Source organism: Rhipicephalus microplus, chromosome X (assembly GCF_043290135.1).
Source record: "Rhipicephalus microplus isolate Deutch F79 chromosome X, USDA_Rmic, whole genome shotgun sequence".
NCBI classification, from domain to species: Eukaryota; Metazoa; Arthropoda; class Arachnida; order Ixodida; family Ixodidae; genus Rhipicephalus; species Rhipicephalus microplus.
In genome coordinates, this window is record NC_134710.1 from 157,437,188 (window position 1) to 157,460,478 (window position 23,291).

Here is a 23,291-nt window from a genome sequence, read left to right on the forward strand (position 1 = left end):
AGCCTAAAGCCCTGTGATACTTTATATCGGTGAGACTGGTACGCTTTTATACTTTTGATTTTGCTATGCTCTGCTACAAAAGAAAAAATTAGGTGCGCAAGTGTAACCAACCAACTGTTTATAAAGCGGGGAACTCGAGATCCGACCTGAAATTATCTGACATCTAATCCATATAGAGAGACTTGCACCGATTTTCCACTGAACAGAATCAAAACTTTGTAAGTCGATTTACTCTGTTACTAAGTGTAAAAGGGGGTTATCTAAATTTCTGTAGGGGGCTGGCGGCTAACGGCAACCCGAGGGGTCACTCTCCATGCAATTGCAATAAAACAGCACGTGTAAGCATGCGTGTTTTTTTCTTTTTTATGGTTTCCACCGGGCTACGAGTAAAACTATTGCATTTGATTGGTTGCTTGTTTGCTACTTTGCGTCTTTTTCTGGACACTTCCTTTCTTCCTCGGGCAGAACAGCTGCGCTACCTAGGGGATTGAAAATGAGTTTGGTTTCTAGCGAACATTTACATGACTGACAAGAACAGTTTACTGTAACGTGTAAACCATTGTAGGTGCATCAATATTAAGACTTACAACTAACCTTTCTTAGAGTCTCTTTACAAATTTGACTATTTTCTTGCTTTTTTTATGTAATCAGCAAAAGATGCAACGTGCAGCATTGCATTGATACTCACAGCGTACGACTTGAAGACTTTTATGTACTCTTGCTGAATTGGTACTTTATACAGCATAGCAGGAAACTGCTGATGGCAAAAACTCGTTCGGAGTCTCCTCTAATTTTTATTGTAGTACGAAGATTACATTCATGGGTTTTTCAAGGCTTCAATATTTCAACTCGTAATTGCCTGTAAAGCGTGTTTAGTCTGTTGAGCTTGTGAGTACAAAGAAAAAGCAAACTTGTCAAGCTATTACCATGCGAGTTGTCAAGCAAACTTTTCCCGCACTCATAGCGTACGGCTTGTAGAATGCGAGCTAATGTTCTTCTACTAGTCAAATATACGGAACAGTGCGGTGATGTAGATGATAATTGTTGTTTGGATTGTCCCGCAAATCTATGATAATAAAAGTATTCATTTCAACGATTTTCTCGAGCTTTCTTTGTAGTTGCCTGAAAAGCTTGGTTTTTACTCAGCTTCTACGCAGTAGAAGCAAAATTTGCATGGTCACAACCACGCCAAACGGCAAGTAAATTAAATGACAAGCAAAATACTGAAATGATGCTTAAGCTCAGCTGTTCAGTAGTATTTACGCCATAAAACCGCTATATTTTGGTCAACGCGCTCCTAAGAGAGCTGTACTGCTTTTTGTATCCTATTTTACTCCTTGTTTGTTTCGTGGTACTTAAGGTAGAATCGTGTACCATTAGCACTGTCGACAAACTGTATTAGTAGTGACATCAAAATAAAGGATACCTTTGTCTTGTTTCCGTACTTTTATTGCGTAATGAAGGTACAATTCCCACCCAGTATAAATGACGCCACCTCTCCCTGTCATGAAGCTCGCGACATATTGTGTACATTATGAGGTAAATACAGTACTTACTGTATCACGACTAGTGTAAGAATAACCTTTTGCGTGTTTAGAGCGTTGCGTATGTAGCTACAAGTTCAAGCTCTGAAAGCTATATAGGTGCTCCATTAGAAACATGGACACAAAAATATAGTCACTTCTCTCATGGTTGCGGCACTTTATTGCAGTGTTAACTAGAATGAATCCCTTGTAGAGGCCGTGTTGCAAGGGCTGACTGTCTCAGTGCTGGCGATGACGATGAATAGCGAAGGCGTTATTCGCTTTCTGCACTTGCTGGTAGCACTGACACTTTTGGTGATATTTTGATGGCTCTTCACTGGTCTGAATAGTGGTTTCAATTTGTATTATAAGCACGAGGTGTGCAAGAGTTCTCGCCGGATACACTATTTTCTTTTTGTTTATTCGTCGCTTTCGCCGCTGACAATATATTCATCTTAAGTAGGTGCCAGCTAACGATTATCAACCAAAACTCCACGCATGCTTGTTCTCTCGAGAGCAGAACATCGAGTAATGCACGCACAAATCTACGCTGTGACGAATGCTGCTAAAAACGTCATGGGTATTGTGTGAATTCGATCATACATTTACGTTCAGTGCGCAATGAAGAACTAGCTCACAAAGCAAATCAGAGATGAAGAAACAAAGAGGGCGGAGCTTTTCACAGTAACGTGACGTGGACCGTAGACTCTGGATGACAGGAGAAGGCAGAAAAGCATTACTGTATATGGAGTCGCAGAGGGAGAATAGTTTGCAGTGATGCTCTTGTGGGAATGTTAAGATCTGCTCACTTTCTCGTAGAGGCGGAAATGTCGTAGGCCCGTGTGCTCAGATTTGGGTGCACGTTAAAGAACCCCAGGTGGTCGAAATTTCCGGAGCCCTCCACTACGGCGTCTCTCATAATCATATGGTGGTTTTGGGACGTTAAACCCCACAAATCAATCATCACTTTCTCGTAAGTGTTCTAATGATGAGCCGATCTGAAAAATTAGTTAAAAATACTGCCCAGTTTGCTGTAATTTGCAGAAGACTGGGTCACGGCAGAGCTACTGGGCACCTAATTGCCCCTAACTTGGCTGTGATTTTACCGTCTCAACTGTATTTTTCCGATCCCTTGCTCTATTTTACTATACACGGCCATGTTTGCTCTCCTTTGTTTTCTTTTTTTAGCCTGTGTCTTTCAACGTCTTTCTCTCTATATATTCGTCCATCTTTCTTTTTCTACTTTTCTTCCAAGGACTTCTCTTTTTTTCCTTCTTTCTTTCTGTGTGTCTTCCACTCTTTATTTTTGTAGTCGTTCCCTCACTTTTCATCTCTCTCACTCTTCGATCATAAATTATCTGCTGTAATACTCCTTTAGCGCCTATGTAGCCCACTGATGGGGAATATCCCAGTACTTACCCCAATGGTTCACAAAAATTTAATAACAACGTCCAACGCCGAGTAAAGCCTGCAAATTCCAGCTTATCTGGTTAACCATCTGTAATCAATGCTTTGGTGGTAATTGAGCGCGTATGGTTCATGATATTGATATTTTGCTATCTATAGCACACGGCTCTCTTGTTGTAATGTGCGACGGGGACAGCGCCTTATTAATTTCCACCTAAAATCAAAATTTGCAATATTCTTGTACAAGTATTTAATGTTTGTAGTTTTAATGCGTAAGCTTTCTTAGGTGGCTCTTCCAAGAAAGCTGTTCGCCTGTCCGTAACGCCTTACACGATGCGATTCCCCCAAAAGATATCTTCAGAAATTTCACTGGGCTTGCCTAAAATTGCGTAAGCATCATGCTATTCCCTACTAACGTTCCACTTTATTCAAGTAGCCCATCGTGTGACGGAGAGATAGACACATATTTCCTGGGTGAATTGCCTGAAAATTCTTGCGTAATATTGGAGCAAATAAGACACAACAAAAATGTTGCCAGAGGCGAGTTTCAAACCTAAAGCCCTCCGCTCAAAGCCAGGTGTATTACCCACTATAAGGCTAACCATTCACGCCCTTAGAAGTTCAATATATCTCGACCACTAGTTTAGGAGATGCCTGTTCCTGTGACGGCAAGGGTTTCTTTTTTTTCTGTAGTGATGCGCAGTGACGAAGATTCTCGCAGTGCGATGATTCCACACCTATTACGTGAGGGCCACTCAGGACTGAACAGTCGTGGCATGACAACAGTTCAGGACTGAGGAGGGTGACGGGACTGGGCACTACGTGGTAAACGCTGACAGATGCACAGCGAAGTTTGCTCATGAATACTGCCACTTGCTGATCCCTATTTATACGTCGTGTAGTTTTATCAAGGAAAAACAAAACAGAACCGCAGCAACCTATAAGGCGACCGAGATGAGCAAGAGACGCAACGCTTGCGCATGCTTAAGGGGGTTTGTGCAAGCATTTGTTTTGCTCAGACTACGCGAGAGAAGCTGAAGCTCTGATGGCTTACAGGATACGTGACATCTCTGAACTCATGAGCTGGAGATCGACGAGCTTATGCGTCTTTTGTAAGATGAAACAATGTGGAGGTTGTTGTTCAGACGAACACGCAAATCTGACTGAGCAGTGTGGAGCAATGTCACTTGATGTCTTGCTATTTTCACTTGTTTCCTTTTGCGGTATTATAAATATGTGCCTTTTCAACGATTTATAAAATAAGGGTAACCGATCAAAAACTTGGCGATTTTCAATTTTCGTTCTACTACTTGTGCTATCAAGCTGTCATGGTTGACAATTATATATGTATGTATATATGTATGTATGTGTTATATATGTATGTATATGTATGTATGAATGACAATTATATATGATCGTGTCATGGAATTTCCGTGGCGGCTTCCTACGCTTTCTTACAATACTTCAGTCGAAATTAGTAGCCCTCTTCTTTTGAAAAAAGAACGTGAACTTTATACCCTCTCACATGCTTGAACGCTTTGTATTTCGACGTTTATGAGTGCTTGTAATGCATCGGGCTTACGAGTTTTCCGGCCATGTGAAGGTAATTTCTGAGGCTATTAACAGAACCCTTTTATCTATAGCAAGTGAGGTGAAAACATCATGTTTATTTAAATCTTAGTGATTGTCATGCAAAATGTAAACGTAAGCCCGAAGACATATCAACTCCGAGTATTTTTCGAGTCACTGTCACAGTAAAAAGCAATGAAGAAAAAACTTGGTGTTCGAGGTGTGAAGAAACTCGGATGAATCCGAATGAAGTAGCTGCAAAAATAACCAGGAGGTTAACGGTGACTCTTCTAGACTACCAGTTCCGTATTTGCAGCTAAAAGACCCATCATACCGCTATATTGTTTACTTCTTGCGCTTCTTTGTAATAGAACCCATTTTAGGGCACTGTCGGAAAACTTTCCGGCACGCCTCATATATCCAAGAAACGGCCAATGTTCTATTTAAAACCTCGAACTCCTGCTTTCACACTTGTGGGAACGTGAGGCCCATGGCCCTCTCTGAGTTCGTCATGAGAGAATTCGCAATCTCTGGAAGAAAAGTTCGAGCAGAAGCGCAGCAGCCGCAGTAGCCGAGTGTTTTTCATTCCTTCTCCCCAGCGTCGGCTGTTGTTGCGCACGCACATAATGACTGACATTCGCCACTGTGGTGCTTTTTGAGATTGCGAATGAGAATATATGAGCATGCATGTGTGCCGCATGTATAAGGGAGCACGTAGAATATTTCCATGTGAAAAGGAATGCTGCCTCTCGAATGGCTTTTTTTTGCTCGCTATTCCTGCTTTCATTTTTCTACCGTTTAATATACTCCATACTAGAGCTATAAAGACAGCTTTATTTGCCACAGTCCAAATGTTAGTGCTAGAAGGATAACTGTGCTTGAAATTTATGGCAGAGAGATGCAAAAGTACCGAGTCAGCCGAAGCACTTACTATTAAATGTTTCTGAACTTGTGATGTGTCGGCTTTGAGCGCATAATGATGAAGCTTCTGGCCCAGAGGAAGTGCACCATGGGTTCAGTCTGATTTCGTCAACCATAATAATGCCTCCCCCCCTTTTTTTTCTTTAAGGTAACTTGGCGACGCTAGGGACTATTCGTAAAATGAGAAGCTTGCCCCACCGTGGTGGCCTAGTGGCTAAACTACTCCGCTGCTGACCCGCAGGTTGCGGGATCGCATCCCGGCTGCGGCGGCCGCATTTTTGATGGAGGCAAAAATGCTGTAGACCTGTGCGCTCAGATTTGGGTTCGCGTAAAATAACCCCAAGTGGTTGAAACTTCCAGAGCTCTCCACTATATACGGCGTCTTTCATAATCATATGGTGGTTTTGGCTCATTAAACCACACATATCAATGAAATCAAAACGAGAAGCGATGGATGCATTAAGTGCAAACTGCGCGCTTTCTCTGGTGTTACATTTGTGGATGACGATAGTGACACGTGTAATTGCATAATATTTCACTGTGGCCGCGTCACACTGCGTGAAACATTTATTTGCGTTGTCACTCGGCGCAGGCCCCTCTTCAACTTTCTGGATAGTTTACGAATTTTATAATCAGATTGTTAATACGACACGACTTTCCTGATAGAGCTTCCGCGAGCATCAGCAATAATCCTGAAGTTTACGATGTCTGATGTATATTGATTCGGATGCGTTTCACTTAGGGTATAGATTTGATTATCCTCGACCGACGATGGTGCTCACCGCCATCATTTCACTGAGAGCCTTTTGCCTTATGGGCACAGGTTCACCCAATAAAGCGTTCAATCTTATCGATTAGACGGCTCCGTTCTTCATCGTCACAGTAATGTGACTAAGCTATCCAAGGTAATCTCTTTTCCTTCTCCCGCAGGAACAGCTGCTGCTGAGTGTAATTCCTGCCTACATCGCAGCCGAGGTGAAGCGTAGCATCATGCTGAAAATGGCCGATGCTTGTCAAACTTCCACAAAGAGGAGCCGCCAGCGATTCCACGAGCTGTACGTTCAGCGCCATAACAACGTCAGGTGCGTGCCGTGCATTTCCACTAAGACCGTAGAGTCTTACGTTGCACGTCTGGGCGGCATAATATGCCTCAGTAAAACCTACCTGTTTACGTTAATAGCCAATAAATATCCATAAATGAACTTAATGAAGCTTCGTGAAGCCTGTCAGGTAACAATTTTTAGTCGCCTGTTATTCACATGGAACGAAGGCGCAGCGAATGTTGTATTAGTTGAGTTCAAAGCGTTTTAGTTTATTTTCATGCATGTATTATAGAAAAAAAGCACGATCTATCATTAAGTAATGGTTTTATTCTGAGCATTCACCTGACAGATGCTAAATTTACTTAATCTTGCCTTTTTAGAAGCGTAAGCAACATACTTTATTGACACGAAGCTGCGAATAAAGGATTACGAACATATCAAGAAACGTTACAGCAATGTTCAACGTAAATTTCCCTGCTAACAACTATCGCTTTCTCGTTCCTACAATAAAAAAGAACAAAAAATGGCGAAATTGCCGCTTTGCCGACAATCTTTTATACGCATCTTCACGTAATCGTCTGAACAGTAGAGAGAGGCTGTGGTGAAATTGCAGGCCCCTGCCTTCTACCTTAACGGCCCTAGAAGAATTTTCTGTACGACTTCGGCGAGCTGGGCATCTTATGCTGTGACGCACTCGTGTGCACGACTTCGTGGAGCTTGCGCAGCAGGGGACACGGCTTGCCCAGGACGCCCGCAAAGTCGTCTATGTCAGCATCCCAGACGGCCAGACCCGTGCATATGGAGGTCACGATGGCCTTGTCGGCCACGCTTTGCTCGTCCTCGTACGCGACCCATTGGAGATCCTTCCTGGCGAACGGGCAGTGGCCATAGTGATGGTAGGAGCGCTTCCAGTCCTCGTTGCGGAGCTTGTCCTGCACCTCGACGTAGCTCAGCAGCCCAGACTCGTTAGTGCGTTCGCCAGGCGCACCGGGCCCCGCGGCCGCGGCGCCCACTCGGTACAGGCTTCTGTGGCGCAGGGTGAACGAGACGCCCGCGAAGGACACGCTGAGGACTGTTTTGCGGAAGTCGTCTGTCTCGAGCCTTAGGTCGTCGAGCACACGCATTAGGCCGTACTGACCTTGGTGCGACGTGCAAAGCAGAGTGCGCACGGGCGTCGCGCACGTCACCAATGGAAAGTGGCGCGGGTCGAGCGACCGGTGCCCGTCCACCAGCACCACGTCCAGGTTTTCGTAGACGGATTGTACGTAGTACGACTCACGCCGCAACCGTGTGTTCATGGGAAGCACCGCCGAAAGGAGAAGGCCATCGCGCATGTAGGAATTGTGCAGATCAGCCAGCAGCATGGTGAAATTGATACGGTGCTCGTGTTTTGGGTACTTCTAGTAGATGAGCAGCCCTTGAAATTCGTTGCGACGAAGCCACTCCGCCGAGTTAAGTGCGAACGTCACTCGCGTGCGCCTTTCCTTGACAAGTGCGACGAACCTAGGCCCGTCCTCGAAGCGGCCTCCAAGACACGCCCATAAAGTCACCTCTGGATTCGAGCGCTTCAGTCCCACGAATCTGGATCGAGGGAAGAAGAGTGCTTAGCAATCAATTACAATCCACCCATCTGTCAGTATACTAGCTGCATGTGTGATGATTCATTTTAAAGGGTCAGTCAACAGGCCCCAACTTTTTTACACGCCCCAAACAAGCTCGCGCATCTTTCCTACGCTTGAGAAACTTCCATCCATGCTCAGTGACGTCAACTCGGTGATCGGCGACGTGACGCAGCACGCAGCTCGTCGATTGGTCTAAACCAGGTCTCAACAGCGTCACTGATCGCCGAGTTGACGTCACTGAGCCTGTAAGCAAGTTTGTCAAGTGTAAGAAGGATCCGCGAGCTTGTTTGGGGAATGTAAAAACAAAGTGGGAGCCTGTTCACTGGCCAGTTAGTATGAGGTAACCATTAGCGGCGCGTTGTGTGTGGCACAATTAATGCGGCTGATGCAGAGCGCGGAGCCAGTTCTCGACCCGTCAACTAACGAAGCTGATTAGTTCCGCAAGGCAAACGCGGGAGACCTGCGCATATGGAATAAAGGAAACTCCTTCGTTCACACGGTTAACGAGTGGAGCCGTCAAGGTCCCCCCGTTTGGGACTAGAAGGGGAAGGCTTACTCGGAAGAGCGTCTGGCAAGAAGCAGGCCAGGTGCCGTCGTCTGAGTTTAAGTCATTGCTGGCATGCACGTGTGTTGAGAATGCCGCGGGGACCTGACCACTGGGCTGACAATGATTGCAGCACGGAGACGAGCATGTCCTCTCCCACTATACGTTATTACCAAGTGTTGTTAAGATAGCGGGGCGCCTCGCTTTCGCATGCACACTTGTAAAGCGCACAGAGCCCAACGGTGTACTCACCGCTCTTAAGGAGGTTTCTACGAAGCAACATTTATTGAGAGAACTAACGGAACTCAAGCGTGAGAATGGCTACCAACGGAGGTTGGCCTGGTATGGGAGAGAGTGTAGCCAGTGGTTAACCTATACCCTCTCGTGTTGTACTTTATAACGTGATATTTAACAATGCAGTGCCTGGTATGAAAGTGTTTTCGCGATTGGTTGTGGTGATGCAAGCCCAACGTGTGATTGGCTTGTGGGGAGACCCTTTGTTCAATCGAGGGTTGAAAAAAGGTTGTTTGAATGTGAAATAGAGAGCGGAGGTTCGGGCTTGGACTCCCGCAGACGCCTGAGGCTGTAATGAAGCGTCTCTTCACCGTACTATGGCTCTTTCTTCGCGCTGCCATCGTGCACTCGAGTCATCGAGGGGACCCATTGCGAACCTCAAACATCTTCCCTCCTTATCTAGTATAGAAGCTAGTCGAGGAGGAGGAAATTAACTCTGGCCCTTTAATAAACACATTTGTAGGAAATTAGAGCCGCGGTTACAAATTTTCCCGAGTGTTCTTGGTGAATGGGGCATGAAAACATTGACTAACATTGTCCTGTCTGCTATTGACCCGTTTCTCTGCAGGACACGCTAGCTTTAGCACACAGTTCAATCAATGATGCACTTCCGAGTAAGGGAGAGAGAGGAACATTTCGAGGGGGGTAAAGCAAACAAGCAAGCGGACCTATATTGAAGCCCGTGGATAATAATGGCCTACAGGTGAAGGGATTTTGACTGTAGCGCAAAGAATTAATACAGGAGAAATTACGATGCATCATCATAATCATCATCATCGTCGTCATCATCATCATCATCATCAGCCTGACTACGTCCACTGCAGGACAAAGGCCTCTCCCATGTTCCGCCAGTGAACTCGGTCCTGTGCTTTCTGCTGCCACTTTATACCCGCAAAATTCTTAATCTCATCTGCCCAGCAAACCTTTTGTCTTCCCCGAACCCGCTCACCTTCTCTGGGAATCCAGTTAGTTACCCTTATTGACCAGCGGTTATCCTGTCTACGCACTACATGCCCAGCCCATGTCCGTTTCTTCTTCTTGATTTCAACTATGATATCTTTAGCCCCCGTTTGTTATCTAGTCCACTCTGCTCTCTTCTTGTCTCTTAAGGTTACACCTACCATTTTTCATTCTATTGCTCACTGCGTCGTCCTCAATTTAAGCTGAACCCTCTTTGTAAGCCTCCAGGTTTCTGTTCCGTAGCTAAGCACCGGCAAGACACAGCTGTTATATACCTTCCTCTTGAGGGATAGTGGCAATCTACCTGTTATAGTTTGAAAGTGCTTGCCAAATGTGCTCCACCCCATTCTTATTATTATAGTTATTCAATCTCGTGGTTCGGCTCTGCGGTTATTACCTGCCCTAAGTAGACATGGTCTTTTACAACTTGAAGTGCACTGTTACCTATCTCGAAGCGCTGCTCTCTTCCGAGGTTTTTGTACATTACTTTCGGTTTCTGCAGATTAGTTTTAACACCCACATTTCTGCTCTCCTTGTCTAACTCCGTAATCATGAGTTGCAATATGTTCCCTGAGTTACTCAGCAATGCAATGTCATCGGCGAAGCGCAGGATACTAAGGTACTAATTATTAACTCTTATCCCTTACTGTTCCCACTCTAGGTCTCTGAAAACCTCCTGTAAGCACGCGGTAAATAGCATTGGGTAGATTGTATCTTCCTGTCTTACACCCTTCTTGATTGATATTCTGTTGCTTTCTTTATGAAGCATTATGGTAGCAGTTGTTCCCCTGTATATTTCTTCCAGGATGTTTATATATGCTTCATCGACGCCCTGATTCAGCAGTGTCTGCATGACTGCTGATATTTCTACTGAATCAAACGCCTTCTCATAGTGTAGAAAAGCTATGTATAGTGGTTGGCTATATTCTGAGGATTTATTTATTACCTGATTGATAGTATGAATGTGTTCAATTGTTGAGTAGCCTGTTCAAAACCCTGCTCTTTTCGTTTGTTGATTAATTGTTAATTTTTTCCTAACTCTGTTAGCAATTACCTTTGTAAATAGCTTGTATACTACAGAGAGCAAGCTGATCGGCCTGTAATTCTTCAAGTCCTTGTCATCTCCTTTCTTATGTATTAAGATGATGTTAGCGTTCTTCCAAGACTCTGGTACCCTTCCCGTCAGGAGACACCTCGTAAACAGGGTGGCTAGTTTTTGTAACACAATCGGTCCTCCATCTCTCAGCAGATCTGATGTTACCTGATCCTCACCAGCAGCTTTGCCTCTTTGCATGCTCTCCAAAGCTTTTCTGACTTCTTCTATCATTACTGGTGGGGTGTCATCTGGGTTACTGCTAGTTCTTATAGTATTAAGGTCGTGGTTGTCTCGGCTACTGTACAGATCTCTGTAAAACTCCTCCGCTATTTTAATTATCCTATCTATATTGGTAGTTATTTTGCCTTCTTTGTCCCTTAGTGCATACATCCGACTTTTGCCTATCCCAAGTTTCCTCTTCACTGCTTTGACGCTTCTTCCGTTTTTCAGAGCGTGTTCAATTCTCTCCATGTTATACCTTCTTACATCGCATACTTTACGTCTATTAATCAACTTCGAAAGCTCTGTCAGTTCTATTTTGTCTGTTGTACTTGACACTTTCATGATTTGACGCTTCTTAATTAGGTTCTTTGTTTCCTGGGAAAGCTTGCCAGTGTCATGTCTAACTACCCTGCCTCCAACTTCCACTGCACACTCCGTAATGATACTCGTCAGATTATCATTCATTGTATCTACGCTAAGGTTGGTTTCCTCACTAAGAGCCGAGTACCTGTTCTGCAGCGACACTCTGAATTCCTGTGCTTTCCCTCTCAGTGCTACCTCATTGATTGGCTTCTTGCGTATCAGTTTCTGTCGTTCCTTCTTCAAGTCTAGGCGAATTCGAGACCGTACCATTCTATGGTCACTGCATCGTACCTTGCCAACCACTTCCACATCCTGCACGATTCCTGGGTGTGCAGTCATTATAAAGTCTATTTCGTTCTTATTTTCGCCATTAGGGCTCCTCCATGTCCACTTGCGGTTTTCTCGTTTTCGGTAGAAGGTATTCAAAATCCGCAAATTATTGCGTTCTGCGAATTCTACTAGTAGCTCTCCTCTGGCGTTTCTAGTGCCGATGCCATAATCTCCTACTGCCTGGTCTCCAGCCTGCATCTTCCCTACCTTTGCATTAAAGTCGCCCATCAGTATAGTATACTATGTTTTTACCTTGCTCATTGCCACTTTCACGTCTTCATAGAAGCTTTGAACTGAAGCGTTATCATGGCTGGATGTAGGCGCCTAAGCCTGTACTACCTTCACCTTTTATCTCTTATTGAATTTAATTACGATACCTACAACCCTTTCATTATTGCTATAGTGTTTCTCTACGTTGCCAGCTATGGTCCTGTGAGTTGGGAAACCCACTCTCAGTTCTTTTCTGTCATCGAAGCCCCGATAGCAAAGGATGTGCCCATTGTGTATAACTGTATTGGCCTCATCTGTCCTCCTAACCTCACTGAGGCCTATTATATCCAATTGAACACCCTCTAGCCCCTCGAACAGTACAGCTATACTTGCCTCGCTAGATAAGGCTCTAGCGTTAAACGTTGCCAAGTTCAGGTTCCAATGGCGGCCTGTCCAGATCCAGAGGTTCTCAGCACCCTCTGCTGCGTTGCAGATTTGACCGCCGCCATGGTTAGTTGCTTCGCAGCTGCTGAGGACTGAGGGCCGTGAGTTAATTGACGTATGCATTTTAGGAGTTAGTGGCGAGATACTGCACCAGGGTGGCCAATCCTACTCTGGTGAGGGAGTGCGTTTACCGGCGGTGGTCACCGGTTAGGCCGCTCCCCAGGCCTATTAGTGCAGTTCCACCACAACGCGGATTTTTTTTTATCCGGTCGGGAACGGCGCGGCACCGGGATTCAAACTACACATCTTTCGCATGCGAGGCGGATTCTCAAACCACTACGCCATCGCCGCTTATTAGTTCTATGGTAGTGGGCTGCAAACTGGAAGATATATTAGTGTGCCATCAGGGGCGGTCTACTGAAAAGTGCTCTCTTGTTTCATAACATTGCGTCCATAGAAGTATGGTTACTTTACAGGGAGGGGCTGTCTCACAATACAGCATGATGTGTCCTTGCACATAACGGCATCTGAAAACCACCACACACTAAGCGTACACACACACTCACATACTATTCTGTGCATAATACGATGTGCATCAAACACACACACACACACACACACGCACACGCACACGCACGCACACACACACACACACACACACACACACACACATGCATGCATGCACACAGTAAGGCTCTTGTATTTTTCGCATGTGAACTCTACGTCGAGGTGGAAATACTATGCTGCAGTTAGCATGACACCGCTGCGACAACCGACAGAAACCTGCCAACTAGCTTGCCAATTACAGACTTGAGGGCAAGTGTTCATATTACAATGTTGCAGTGCATGCCATATCTAATTTTTTTGAGAAACAGCAGATTAGGCACTTAGTTTGAGACACTCACCATCGAACCTGACGGGCAAAATGAAGCCGATCGCTCAAGGCGCGCACAAAGCGCAATCACTGGGTGAGATCCGAACTATACGTAACATGGAAGTGACAAAACATTTGAATGACAGTGCGATTCGTCTGCATGTTTTTCTGAAAAGCTGCAAGTCATCTCAACTGTGCCCGCATGTTGCCTTATTCCGCGCATAGTGTTTCGTGCTTATCTCATTTTGTCGAAATGTGCTCAGGAAAATCGGAATAGTAACCTGTTGTTTGTATGAAATCATTTAACACTGGGGCAGCCACTGCGGCGCCTCTTCTTGCACGCAGCCGAAACAGTTTTTCGGACCTCGTTATTCATGAAAGACACAGATACGCCCCATCCATCACATGCAAACATTAAGCTATCTGCTACCGTATTTCAAAATGGTTGCAAACTTTTCTTACCAAATTCTGCGTTGGCACGCCTTCAATCAAATTGTGTCATTTCCCTGTCATGTTTCATGCCTGTGTTCCACTGCGTCTGGCGCGTGGCAGGCGCGATCAGCTCGAATTCCGCCCGCCAAGCACGATGATATACATTTCAAACCACATGCAACTTCTGTGATTTTCAAAACATAGATATGCTATAAACTGGCACACATTACCACCCTGCAATACAAACACTTGCCCTCAAGTCAATAATTAAAAAAAGTAAACAACAAGTTTCGCCAAGTAGTCACAACAGTGTGACGCCAATTTGGGCAAAGTATTTCCACAAGATGACAGAAGCTTACTGTCATAGGATATTTATCACATGCACACAGACATACATTTATATATGATGGAGATTTTCTTTTCATTTTAGAACATTGTGTTTTGGAACACTTGTGAGAAGTAGGTTATTTGCCTAAAGATCAGGCTGTGAAGATAAATATTACTAGGTATGTGGTTGAAGAACATGAAGTGAAAGAGATGGCTGTGTTTAAGTGACTAACTTTTGGCTTCAGCATCATAGCATGTCTTGCCGTTGCTGCCTTACACACTGATCTTTTTCGGTTTCTGTAGTGAAGAGAGCACAAAGAGAGCACATCAACCCGGTCATTGATTGAAATTCAATTGATCCACTAATAATTGTGTGCGCCTGCATTTATGCTACGTTTTTTTCACTTTATTTCAGAATGGTCCACTTATACCGAATTGCACGATTGCCTGTTATTTTTAAGCACTCGTGGAGAATTTTTTTTATATTCCTTTACTGCAGCTGTCCTCGGGATCATATCGTTTTTCAGTTTAAGGATGCTAATCCACTTTCCCTCTATCTCTTGTATTTAGTTTCTCAATATTATTCTTTTAATTGCATACCTAGCTCAAATAACTTTAGTTCGCTAGTTTTTGGATTGTGTGTTGTGTTTCAGAGGCACACATGTCAATGTTACTTTAGCTGAAAACTGCGACAGTGTGTTTTCAATTGCATTCGTAATAACTGTTGGGTTTCATTGTCTCAAAACCAAGATAACATTATGAGAGACTGTATTGAAGGGCTCTGTAAATTTAGATCACGGAGGGTATATTTAACGTGTACCTAAATCTAAGCCAATCGGCCCCTACCATTAGGTAGGGGCTCCATCGAAATACGCCTGCAGCAACCAGGATTCAATTCTGCGAGCAAGGGATTAGTAGCCAAGCATCATAACTAGTAGACTATCACATGGGCTTTTTCGTTTTCATTTAGTTCTTCGGTACATTATGCCATGTTCCCAATGAATCTGTCGAAACGAACGTACCTGGCTAAGAATGGTTCCGTATAAAATAGATATATACTTTTGTAAATATATTGGCCACTCGAGCCCTTTTGCGGCCGAGAAAGAAAGGGTCTAACCAACCGTTGGATTGGATGGCATACCCGTGCTCGCGTCTAATCTACTCAACACATGTAATAGCGGCCTCAGGAGGACCATGAAGACCGAAGTTTGGCATCAAATTTTTTCGAAGAAAAAGTTTATTTATTCCACCTGGTCACCAGCATTCGACGATGCATTCACCAAATTACGCCACCTGCTGACTTTACCACCCATACTCCGCCACTACGATCCTGCCGCTCCCACGGAGGTTCATACTGATGCCAGCGGTGTTGGACTTGGCGCTGTGCTTGCGCAACGAAAGGCAGGGTTTGATGAATATGTCGTCGCCTACGCAAGCCGAACTTTAACGAAAGCCGAGGCTAACTACTCCGTGTCCGAGAAAGAGTGTTTAGCTAATATTTGGGCCCTTGGAAAATTTCGCCCCTATCTGTATGGTCACGCATTTGACGTCGTCACTGACCACCGTGCCCTTTGTTGGCTATCCACACTTAAGGACCCTTCCGGACGACTTGCTCGCTGGGCGCTCAAACTTCAGGAATACGACATCCGCGTTATTTACAGATCTGGTCGTAAGCACACGGACGCCGACGCCCTTTCTCGCTCACCCATATCGGATGAAGGCGTTTGCCTTTCTTCCCTCGAGCCTGCACTTGCGTCATCCGCCTTGCGCAACATGACGGTGGAACAACGAAAAGATCCCTGGATCAGTGGCCTCATAAGCATTCTTTCTGATCCTCTCAATCCTTCGCCGTCTCGCGCTCTCCGCCGCCAGGCTAGCAACTTTTCCCTAAGGAATGATCTTCTTTTTTGACGCAACTACCTTTCTGACGGTCGCAAGTGTCTCCTTGTGATACCCCGCCATCTTCGAGCTGCTATCGGCGAAGCTTTTCACGCGGACCCACAGTGCGCCCACGCAGGCCTCTTCAAGACATACGCTAGGCTTCGACTCAGATTTTATTGGCGTGGCATGTATAACTACGTGCGGAAATTCATTCGCTCGTGTGCTCAGTGCCAACGACAAAAGTTACCTCCCGGGCAAGTCTACCCGTCACAACCTCTTCCTTGTCCTAGTCGACCTTTTGATCGCGTCGGTATTGACATTTACGGACCACTACCATCAACTCTAGCTGGTAATCGCTGGATTATTGTTGCGATAGACCATCTGACACGCTATGCCGAAACAGCCACGCTACCGACTGCCACAGCCCGTGACGTTGGAACGTTTCTGTTGCAACGTTTCGTTCTGCGTCATGGTGCCCCTCGCGAGCCCTTAAGTGACAGAGGCCGTGCCTTCCTTTCTGACGCCTTGAAGGCATTACTCAACGAATGCCGAATCGTGCACCGCACAAGTACAGCGTACCACTCTCAGACGAATGGCATGACGGAGCGCTTCAACCGTACTCTTGGCAGTATGCTGTCGATGTACGTCGCCTCTGACCACTCGAATTGGGACCAAGTTCTCCCGTTCGTCACCTACGCGTATAATACTGCCGTACAAGCTACTACTGGGTTTTCGCCATACTTTCTTTTGTGCGGACGAGAACCTTCACATACAGTAGACACTATTCTTCCATATAAGCCTTATGAGTCCGAAAATACAACTCTGTCCGAAGCTGCCCGACATGCTGAAGAATGCCGCCAGCTTGCCCGCTCTTTTTCTACCGAGGACCAGTGGCAGCAGCAATCCCGCCAGACTAGGGACCGTTCGGCTCTAAACTTTCCACCTGGTTCATTGGTATGGCTTCGGGCACCTGCTACCGCGCCTGGCCGCTCCGCAAAACTTCTTCCCAAATACATATCGGGTCATACCGTGTTGTAGAGCAAACGTCACTCGTCAACTATATCGTGGAGCCCATCATCCCATCCAGAGACCTACGCTACCGCGGCCGCGACACTGTCCACGTCTCTCGTCTCAAGCCATATTACGACCCATTAGTCGTTCTCCCTAATCCACCAGGATGGCGTCTTTTTGTGCGGAGGGCGATTGTAGTGAAGAAGAGGAGCTTCAGCGGCATTTCTCAGCGCATCAGGGGCATCGCCATCAGCATAAGCTCGTGCTTGCTGCGCTTGGCCGGACGCTGCTGATTGCTTCGCTTTCTGCGTTCTGCGCTGCAAACAAACCCCGTTACAATTTGCGCAATTCCTAATATCAGCTCTACGCCGTGTCCCGCGGAGGTCGTTTAATGGGTTACCACAAAAAGCAGTTAAGCCTTATTAAAAAGTGTTGTCTTTCTGTACCTATTTTGCACAAAGGGTACACATTCATGTGGTTAAAATTTACTGCATATGTATTTCATTTATCGCAGCACGGGTGTGTAGCCTAGTGGTGAAGACACTCTCTTTCAAAGCGTGGGGGTACCGGTTCGAATCCCAGCATTGGAAAGAAAGTTTTTATTATTTTAATAATGCTGACGACATTTTTGGGTCTGACTAGCTGCTCGTAGTTCTGAAAGCAGCGCATTAGCTCGGCCGCAGGGCCCTACGGGAGTGTCCCCTTTTTACGTATGTGTCTCTATGGCCATATGATGTTTTTATTGGTGTGGTGTGCTCACCGAGCATAATGCAACGTTAGACCCGTTGGGTAAATTGGTATGGGTGTGATTAAAGAGATTAGAAACGCTGACGAACCCAGGTCCTGAAAGTTTGTTTTTTGGGCGCGGTAGATTTTAAGTGTGTACATGCGATACTCACTGATTGTCCTCGTTGTACGTCAAACATTAAAGAGGAAACACTTAAAGCTCCAACTTGAGCTGGCTCGTCTAGAGAACGGGCGAAATAACGCGCACTGGCATCTCATAGACAATCTCCTTACGTGAAAGGCGTCGACATACAACTTCGATAATGATTAAATTCGGAACATTCGATTGCACAACGTATATTTAGAGCCGTAAATGAATTTGAATAATGGCTATGGCAGCTTTTAAGTCAGCATTAGCTGTTGACGGGCGCCAATCTTTTTATAGATTTAGCCACTACAAGCCTTTATAGTGTGATAGCTTCTGGCTTTACAATTTTTGTCGTCATTGCCCACCCACTGGCATCATAGTTTCTCTGAAAGCGTGAAATATAATTAAGCATGACTTTGTGGTTTCACTACCAAGGCTAGTGAAAAACTGATGCAATTGACATAATTGGTGTTAATGCACTTGCAACCGTTCAGTGTCTGCATCGATTAAAAGTCTTGGCAAATAATATTTAGCTTTAAAAATGGGGGGTTTTCTCTGTCCCAAGAGGAACTAGTAAATACCTTGCGTATTTTGTAGATTTATAAAAAAACGCTTCAGCGTATGTCATTGAAATAAACTTTAAAATTTAAACTGCGTGCACTGCGAGTTTGTATTGCATTTGTACCGCTATAGAACCATTGGGACCACACTACGATTCGCTTGGCAAAGTAGCTACATGATGTGGAGCATTTTCGCCAAATGCCAAGTCGCAAAATGTAAAAAAATATGCTAAGCTCGCGTATGATCTTGCTATGTGAAACGTTCAATTCGATTTATTATGTGACACTGTGTATGTTGAGACTCCTGTATCCAGCATTATTATGTCCAAATAATATTCGGACAAAAGTTCGAGGGGTATTAGACAGCAGTATACATCATTGAAGTGCATTAGGTAGTTAGTTTTTTTGTGTCTACAGCTGATGGCTTTTGATAGAAAAATGAGCTGTGTCATTTTACGAAAAATAATTAAACAGACATGGTTGTACATCACTGTTTATGTCTGTCGCACCCTGTTCTCCACCACTTTTCTTCATTGCTTGGTAGTCATGACTTAGCACAAAATATAACTGATCACATAGATTTGTACGCAAATGTCTATCCGGAAGTTCATTTTGCTCTCAATCAATTCTCAATTTTTTTGCTAATCCTTTCCCGCCTTGAATTGGAGCCTAGCCTTAGGCAAAGGCCACTCCTAGTTCATTAACCAAGTGTTACAGTAACAACACAACAGTGTTTTCACTATGACGTCTCTTGTAGCCTGGATTGTCAAACCTACTGTTTCATACTTTTCATTTCAGATTGTACTTTTGTGGAAAAGTTTACAAAATATCAACATACCATCGCCACATATAACCCAAATAGATGTTAACCCTCTTTTTAGGAATTTTAGATCACTACTGTTATTAACTGAATGGCACTGTAGGGAATGTTATGTATTAAACGTATGAACTTGGCAGTTCTTACATAGGCAGTAAAATTTTGAAGCTACTACGTTGAAGATGGTAAATGCTCTTGCTTGTTTCAGAGTATGTAACTGTTTGTAAAAGGAAGTGCTAGTTGTTTCGGATGATAAGCAATGCCTCCAGTTCCAGAAATTCCTTACCAGAAAAAACCATGCCTGGGCTCCTTGCCTGTGTTTGGAATTAAACTTTTTTTCAAAGTAAAATATTTATCACATACATAACACAGTTCCTTACCGCAATATTGAATGAGGAAGGCGTTATTTTGCACCATCATCGTCATCAGCCTGACGACGCTCACTGCAGGAAAAAGACCCCTCTAGAATGCGAATTACAGTAATTTCACTGCTGGGCTAACTGCGCGGAAGTACGCCCAATTGAATTTACTGCGCCCATTCTAATAAATATTCTAAAATTGCGTCAAAATGCACCAAAGCCTCGATTTTGTAGGCGTATATAACTAGCAATTGTACAGCCGGTACATCAATGCGTGTGCAGCGGGATCTTAGGGTTGCAAAAATAATAATGGTGGAACTAGAAATATACCGCTAAATGAACAGCGCTCGCACGTGCTTCCCACGGCATGCTCGGTGTTGGGTGGCCACTTCCGCTTTCCAAGTCGGCTTGATGAAAAAAGTCACAGCTTTGCCGCAAAGGCGAAGCAATGAACGCGATAGCAAAAAATTGGAAGGTCACGCGCAGATCGAAACCTGGCCCGCGTTTCTCACGCACAAATGACGCACGAAGCGTACTCACAAGTACGCAGATGAACGCGAATAAGCGTCTCAGTTGTTACTTCGCTGCGTCTTAAAAGCGCCGTTTTCGCAAATGGAGACAGTGCAAAGATTTAAGTGACATTTGTTCGCCCCGTAACTTAACACCAACGCCAGCCAAGACGTATAATCCTCTTCATCGGGAGATAAGGGCGCTGGAGAGATCGTCCACTCCCCGCCTTTCCGCGGGCCAAAGTACGCATGAGAGATGAGAGCCGCCGCACGCTCGCTGCGCCATCTGTCTGAAAATGCTGAAAAAACGATATTCCCCCCGCCCCCTTGAGATGCCACCAACAGCGGTAAGTGGCAGATATAAATAGCTTGTCGTTCGAACGTTGAAGGACGTGCCCTTGGTGTCTCAGTGGTTAACGCCTCGTATTCACGACACGGAGGTTCCACATTCGATTCCGCGTGCCGGAGTCTAATCTCTGAATTTTTTCCTTTCTTGCCTTTTTATATATATAGATACTTATGCATATACGGTGTATAACATCGACGCCGACGCCCACGTCGACGCCGACACCAGTGGCGAAATCCAGTCGAGTGTGTCCATGTAATTACTATCGCAATAAAGAATGCATTTTGCGCCATAGCTCCTATGCCTAGACATTTGGTAGCGAAAAAGAGTTTCGGCGATTCAACGGCGGACGTCATCTGTTCCAGAGCCGCTGCCGTTAGCTCGTTTCAGGCGTCACGAGGCACGTAATTTAAGCGAAGTTTTGGAATAGCCACACGTGAGCCGGTAAAAAAATATCTGTCCCCTCTGTTTCTTAATGACGTTTGGGAAAACTTGCAATAGATATATAGAATATCGAATTTTCTGTGCATATTTATGCACATATGTATAGTCATGTGTTTGCTACAAAATATGTGATGTCGACTTTTGTGCAAGAGAAGAGGAGTAGCCGGCGCCACGCGTTGGCACCAACCTTTGCATATATACATTTAATTTAAAAAAAGTGAAATGCTTGAGGCCTGTGTACTGTGTGTTGTCGGTGCACATTAAAGAACACCAGGTGGTGGAAATCTCTTGAGCCCTCCACTATGGCGTCTCTCATAATCATATCGTGGAACACCAGCGAAACTGTTTATCACACAGCTCAGGAATGGCATGGTAGAGGCCAGTTTAGTAGGTAAGGCAAGGTTTTTTATGGCAAGGCTGTAAATGCTGATTGCGCTCTTTTTTTGTACTGCTACCTTGAGGGCACGAAGAGATTTGGGCGTACAAACAGAATATCCTTTGTATGCAGCTCGGCTTCAAAGGAACAGCGATGTTTGTTTTCTCATTAATTCTCCCTTCAATGCAACCTGAGATACTTGTGCAGAAGCTTGGCCTAAAGCAGATCGCCATTTTCTAAGCAATGCGGCGCATGCAGAAGCCGCAGTCTGCACATTCGCAAGCCGTAGAATGCGTTTGCTGCTGGATAGAGGGGCCTCAGAAAGAAGGAAACCTGTGTCGGAGGAACTTGTCTCTCTGGGTGTAAATAAGTGATGTCATGTTGAGGCCAACCTTCTCGATCGAGAAGAGAAAGAATTTGGCTTTCACCTTTGCGTAGTGCTAGGCAAATGCATGAGTGATAGTGCGAGATTTTAGCATTGATGCACCGTTGCCGGCGTTCCAGCTTCGTGTATAATAGGCGGATTTGGGCTTCTTTTTTTGCAGAGTCGGTAGAGCAATTTTTCAGTCGCTTGTCACTCTTTTGTTTTTTGGGGGGTACTCATATTTTTCTAGCAAGCATAGTTATTTCAGTGATCATAAAGTCCACTAATGCGCGTTTCTTGTTCACTAGAGCATGTTGTCGGTGACTTTGAGTAGTTCAGTGCATAGGTGTGCGCAGAGCTCCTTATCGAGGTGGGCGAAGGTTGATCGCAGTGGCTCCCCCGTCCTAGTAAGTCAATGTATAGGGCAGATGACACCCCCCCCCCCCCCCTTTGTGTTACTTGGGAGGAGACGCCCCCGTTCTTTTGCCTCCCCGTTTGCACACTTACAGTTGACTGTTGATGTCAAACATACGTTGAGGGCAGTAGGGTTGGCAGGCGGGCTTGTTGGTACAAATACATATTGGAATAATTGGAAGCGCAAACCAACGGGACACAACAGAAGAGACAAACAAGCGCTTGTTTCTCTCTTTTCTTGTGTCCCGTTGGTTTGCGCTTCCAATTATTCCATTATAAATACGTTGAGGGAATCAACAAGTAGCATTAATCGTGTGGTGGAAAGTGTGGCATCTGAATGGAGACAGTGTTAAAAGTTAGTGCCTTCGTTCATAGTTCCGCAATTTTTCACCGTACAAAACAGTTAGGTGATTGTAAACTCTTTTTGTAATTTAGTGATGCTCTTATTGTGATTAAGAATATTTTCAAGAATGGAAGAATTTATTGTTTTCGCTTTTTGGGGGTCCTTTGTGGTGAGTGTTGGCTTGATTTCTCGGCAGCATGTGGCAACACTGACCGTTGTATCTCCCCGTGTTTGGCTGCCACTCCTGCTGATAAGCACATATGTGTAAATTTGGAGTGTCATTTCATAAAGTACAATTTTCAGTATCTAGTGTTTTGTTTATTTGCTAGTTTAAAAAATTGCTTGAGACAAAATTTCAGACCGTTAAAGTGCTTGATGCCCTAATTTTTGCATTATCCAATGAGATATATAGTGATTCCTGAGTAATTTTTCCAGGATGTTTGCAATAAATTAAAATATTTCTTTCTGGGTCTTCTTGAAAGTCTGTAACAATTATTTAGCTGCTTGAATGTAAATGCAACTAGCTTCTCCGCCAGGTTGTGAGAATAGCTGCTCTAGAAGGCTCCAAGATGCAAAATTACCTGCTCCAAAATGGTAATTTTAGATGCTCCACAGGGCTTCATAGTGGTAGTTTTGTTGCTCAAAAAACTGCTCCAAATCAGAAGTCCCAGGCATCACCACTGGAATTCCGTCCGCCTTAGCATACTAAGCAGACAATTAAAGCCACTAGCCACGAACAACGTGGCACGTCTCATGGGACCGAAATACATGACAAGAACAAGAATGAGTATAAGAACTGCAAGTGCTGAGCT

At 44.8% G+C, this 23,291-nt stretch overlaps 2 protein-coding genes across 3 annotated transcripts in view; one reads left to right on the forward strand and one right to left on the reverse strand.

Annotated features, from left to right (window-relative positions):
• Ac76E (adenylate cyclase type 2 Ac76E) overlaps window positions 1-23,291 on the forward strand; it is a 770,909-nt gene that overhangs the window by 419,212 nt on the left and 328,406 nt on the right. For both annotated transcript variants that reach the window (XM_075878061.1, XM_075878062.1), the window contains one exon: window positions 6,351-6,502. In XM_075878061.1, coding sequence (XP_075734176.1) covers window positions 6,351-6,502 — 152 coding nt within the window. The remainder of the gene's footprint in view (window positions 1-6,350; window positions 6,503-23,291) is intronic.
• LOC142776903 (endochitinase-like) lies at window positions 7,102-8,076 on the reverse strand. The gene has a single exon (XM_075881231.1). The coding sequence runs from the start codon at window positions 7,825-7,827 to the stop codon at window positions 7,102-7,104; it is 726 nt and encodes a 241-aa protein (XP_075737346.1). The 5' UTR covers window positions 7,828-8,076.

Coding starts and splice junctions, on each gene's coding strand:
- LOC142776903 (XM_075881231.1), bottom strand. CDS start 7,827: ATGCTGCTGGCTGATCTGCACAATTCCTACATGCGCGATGGCCTTCTC.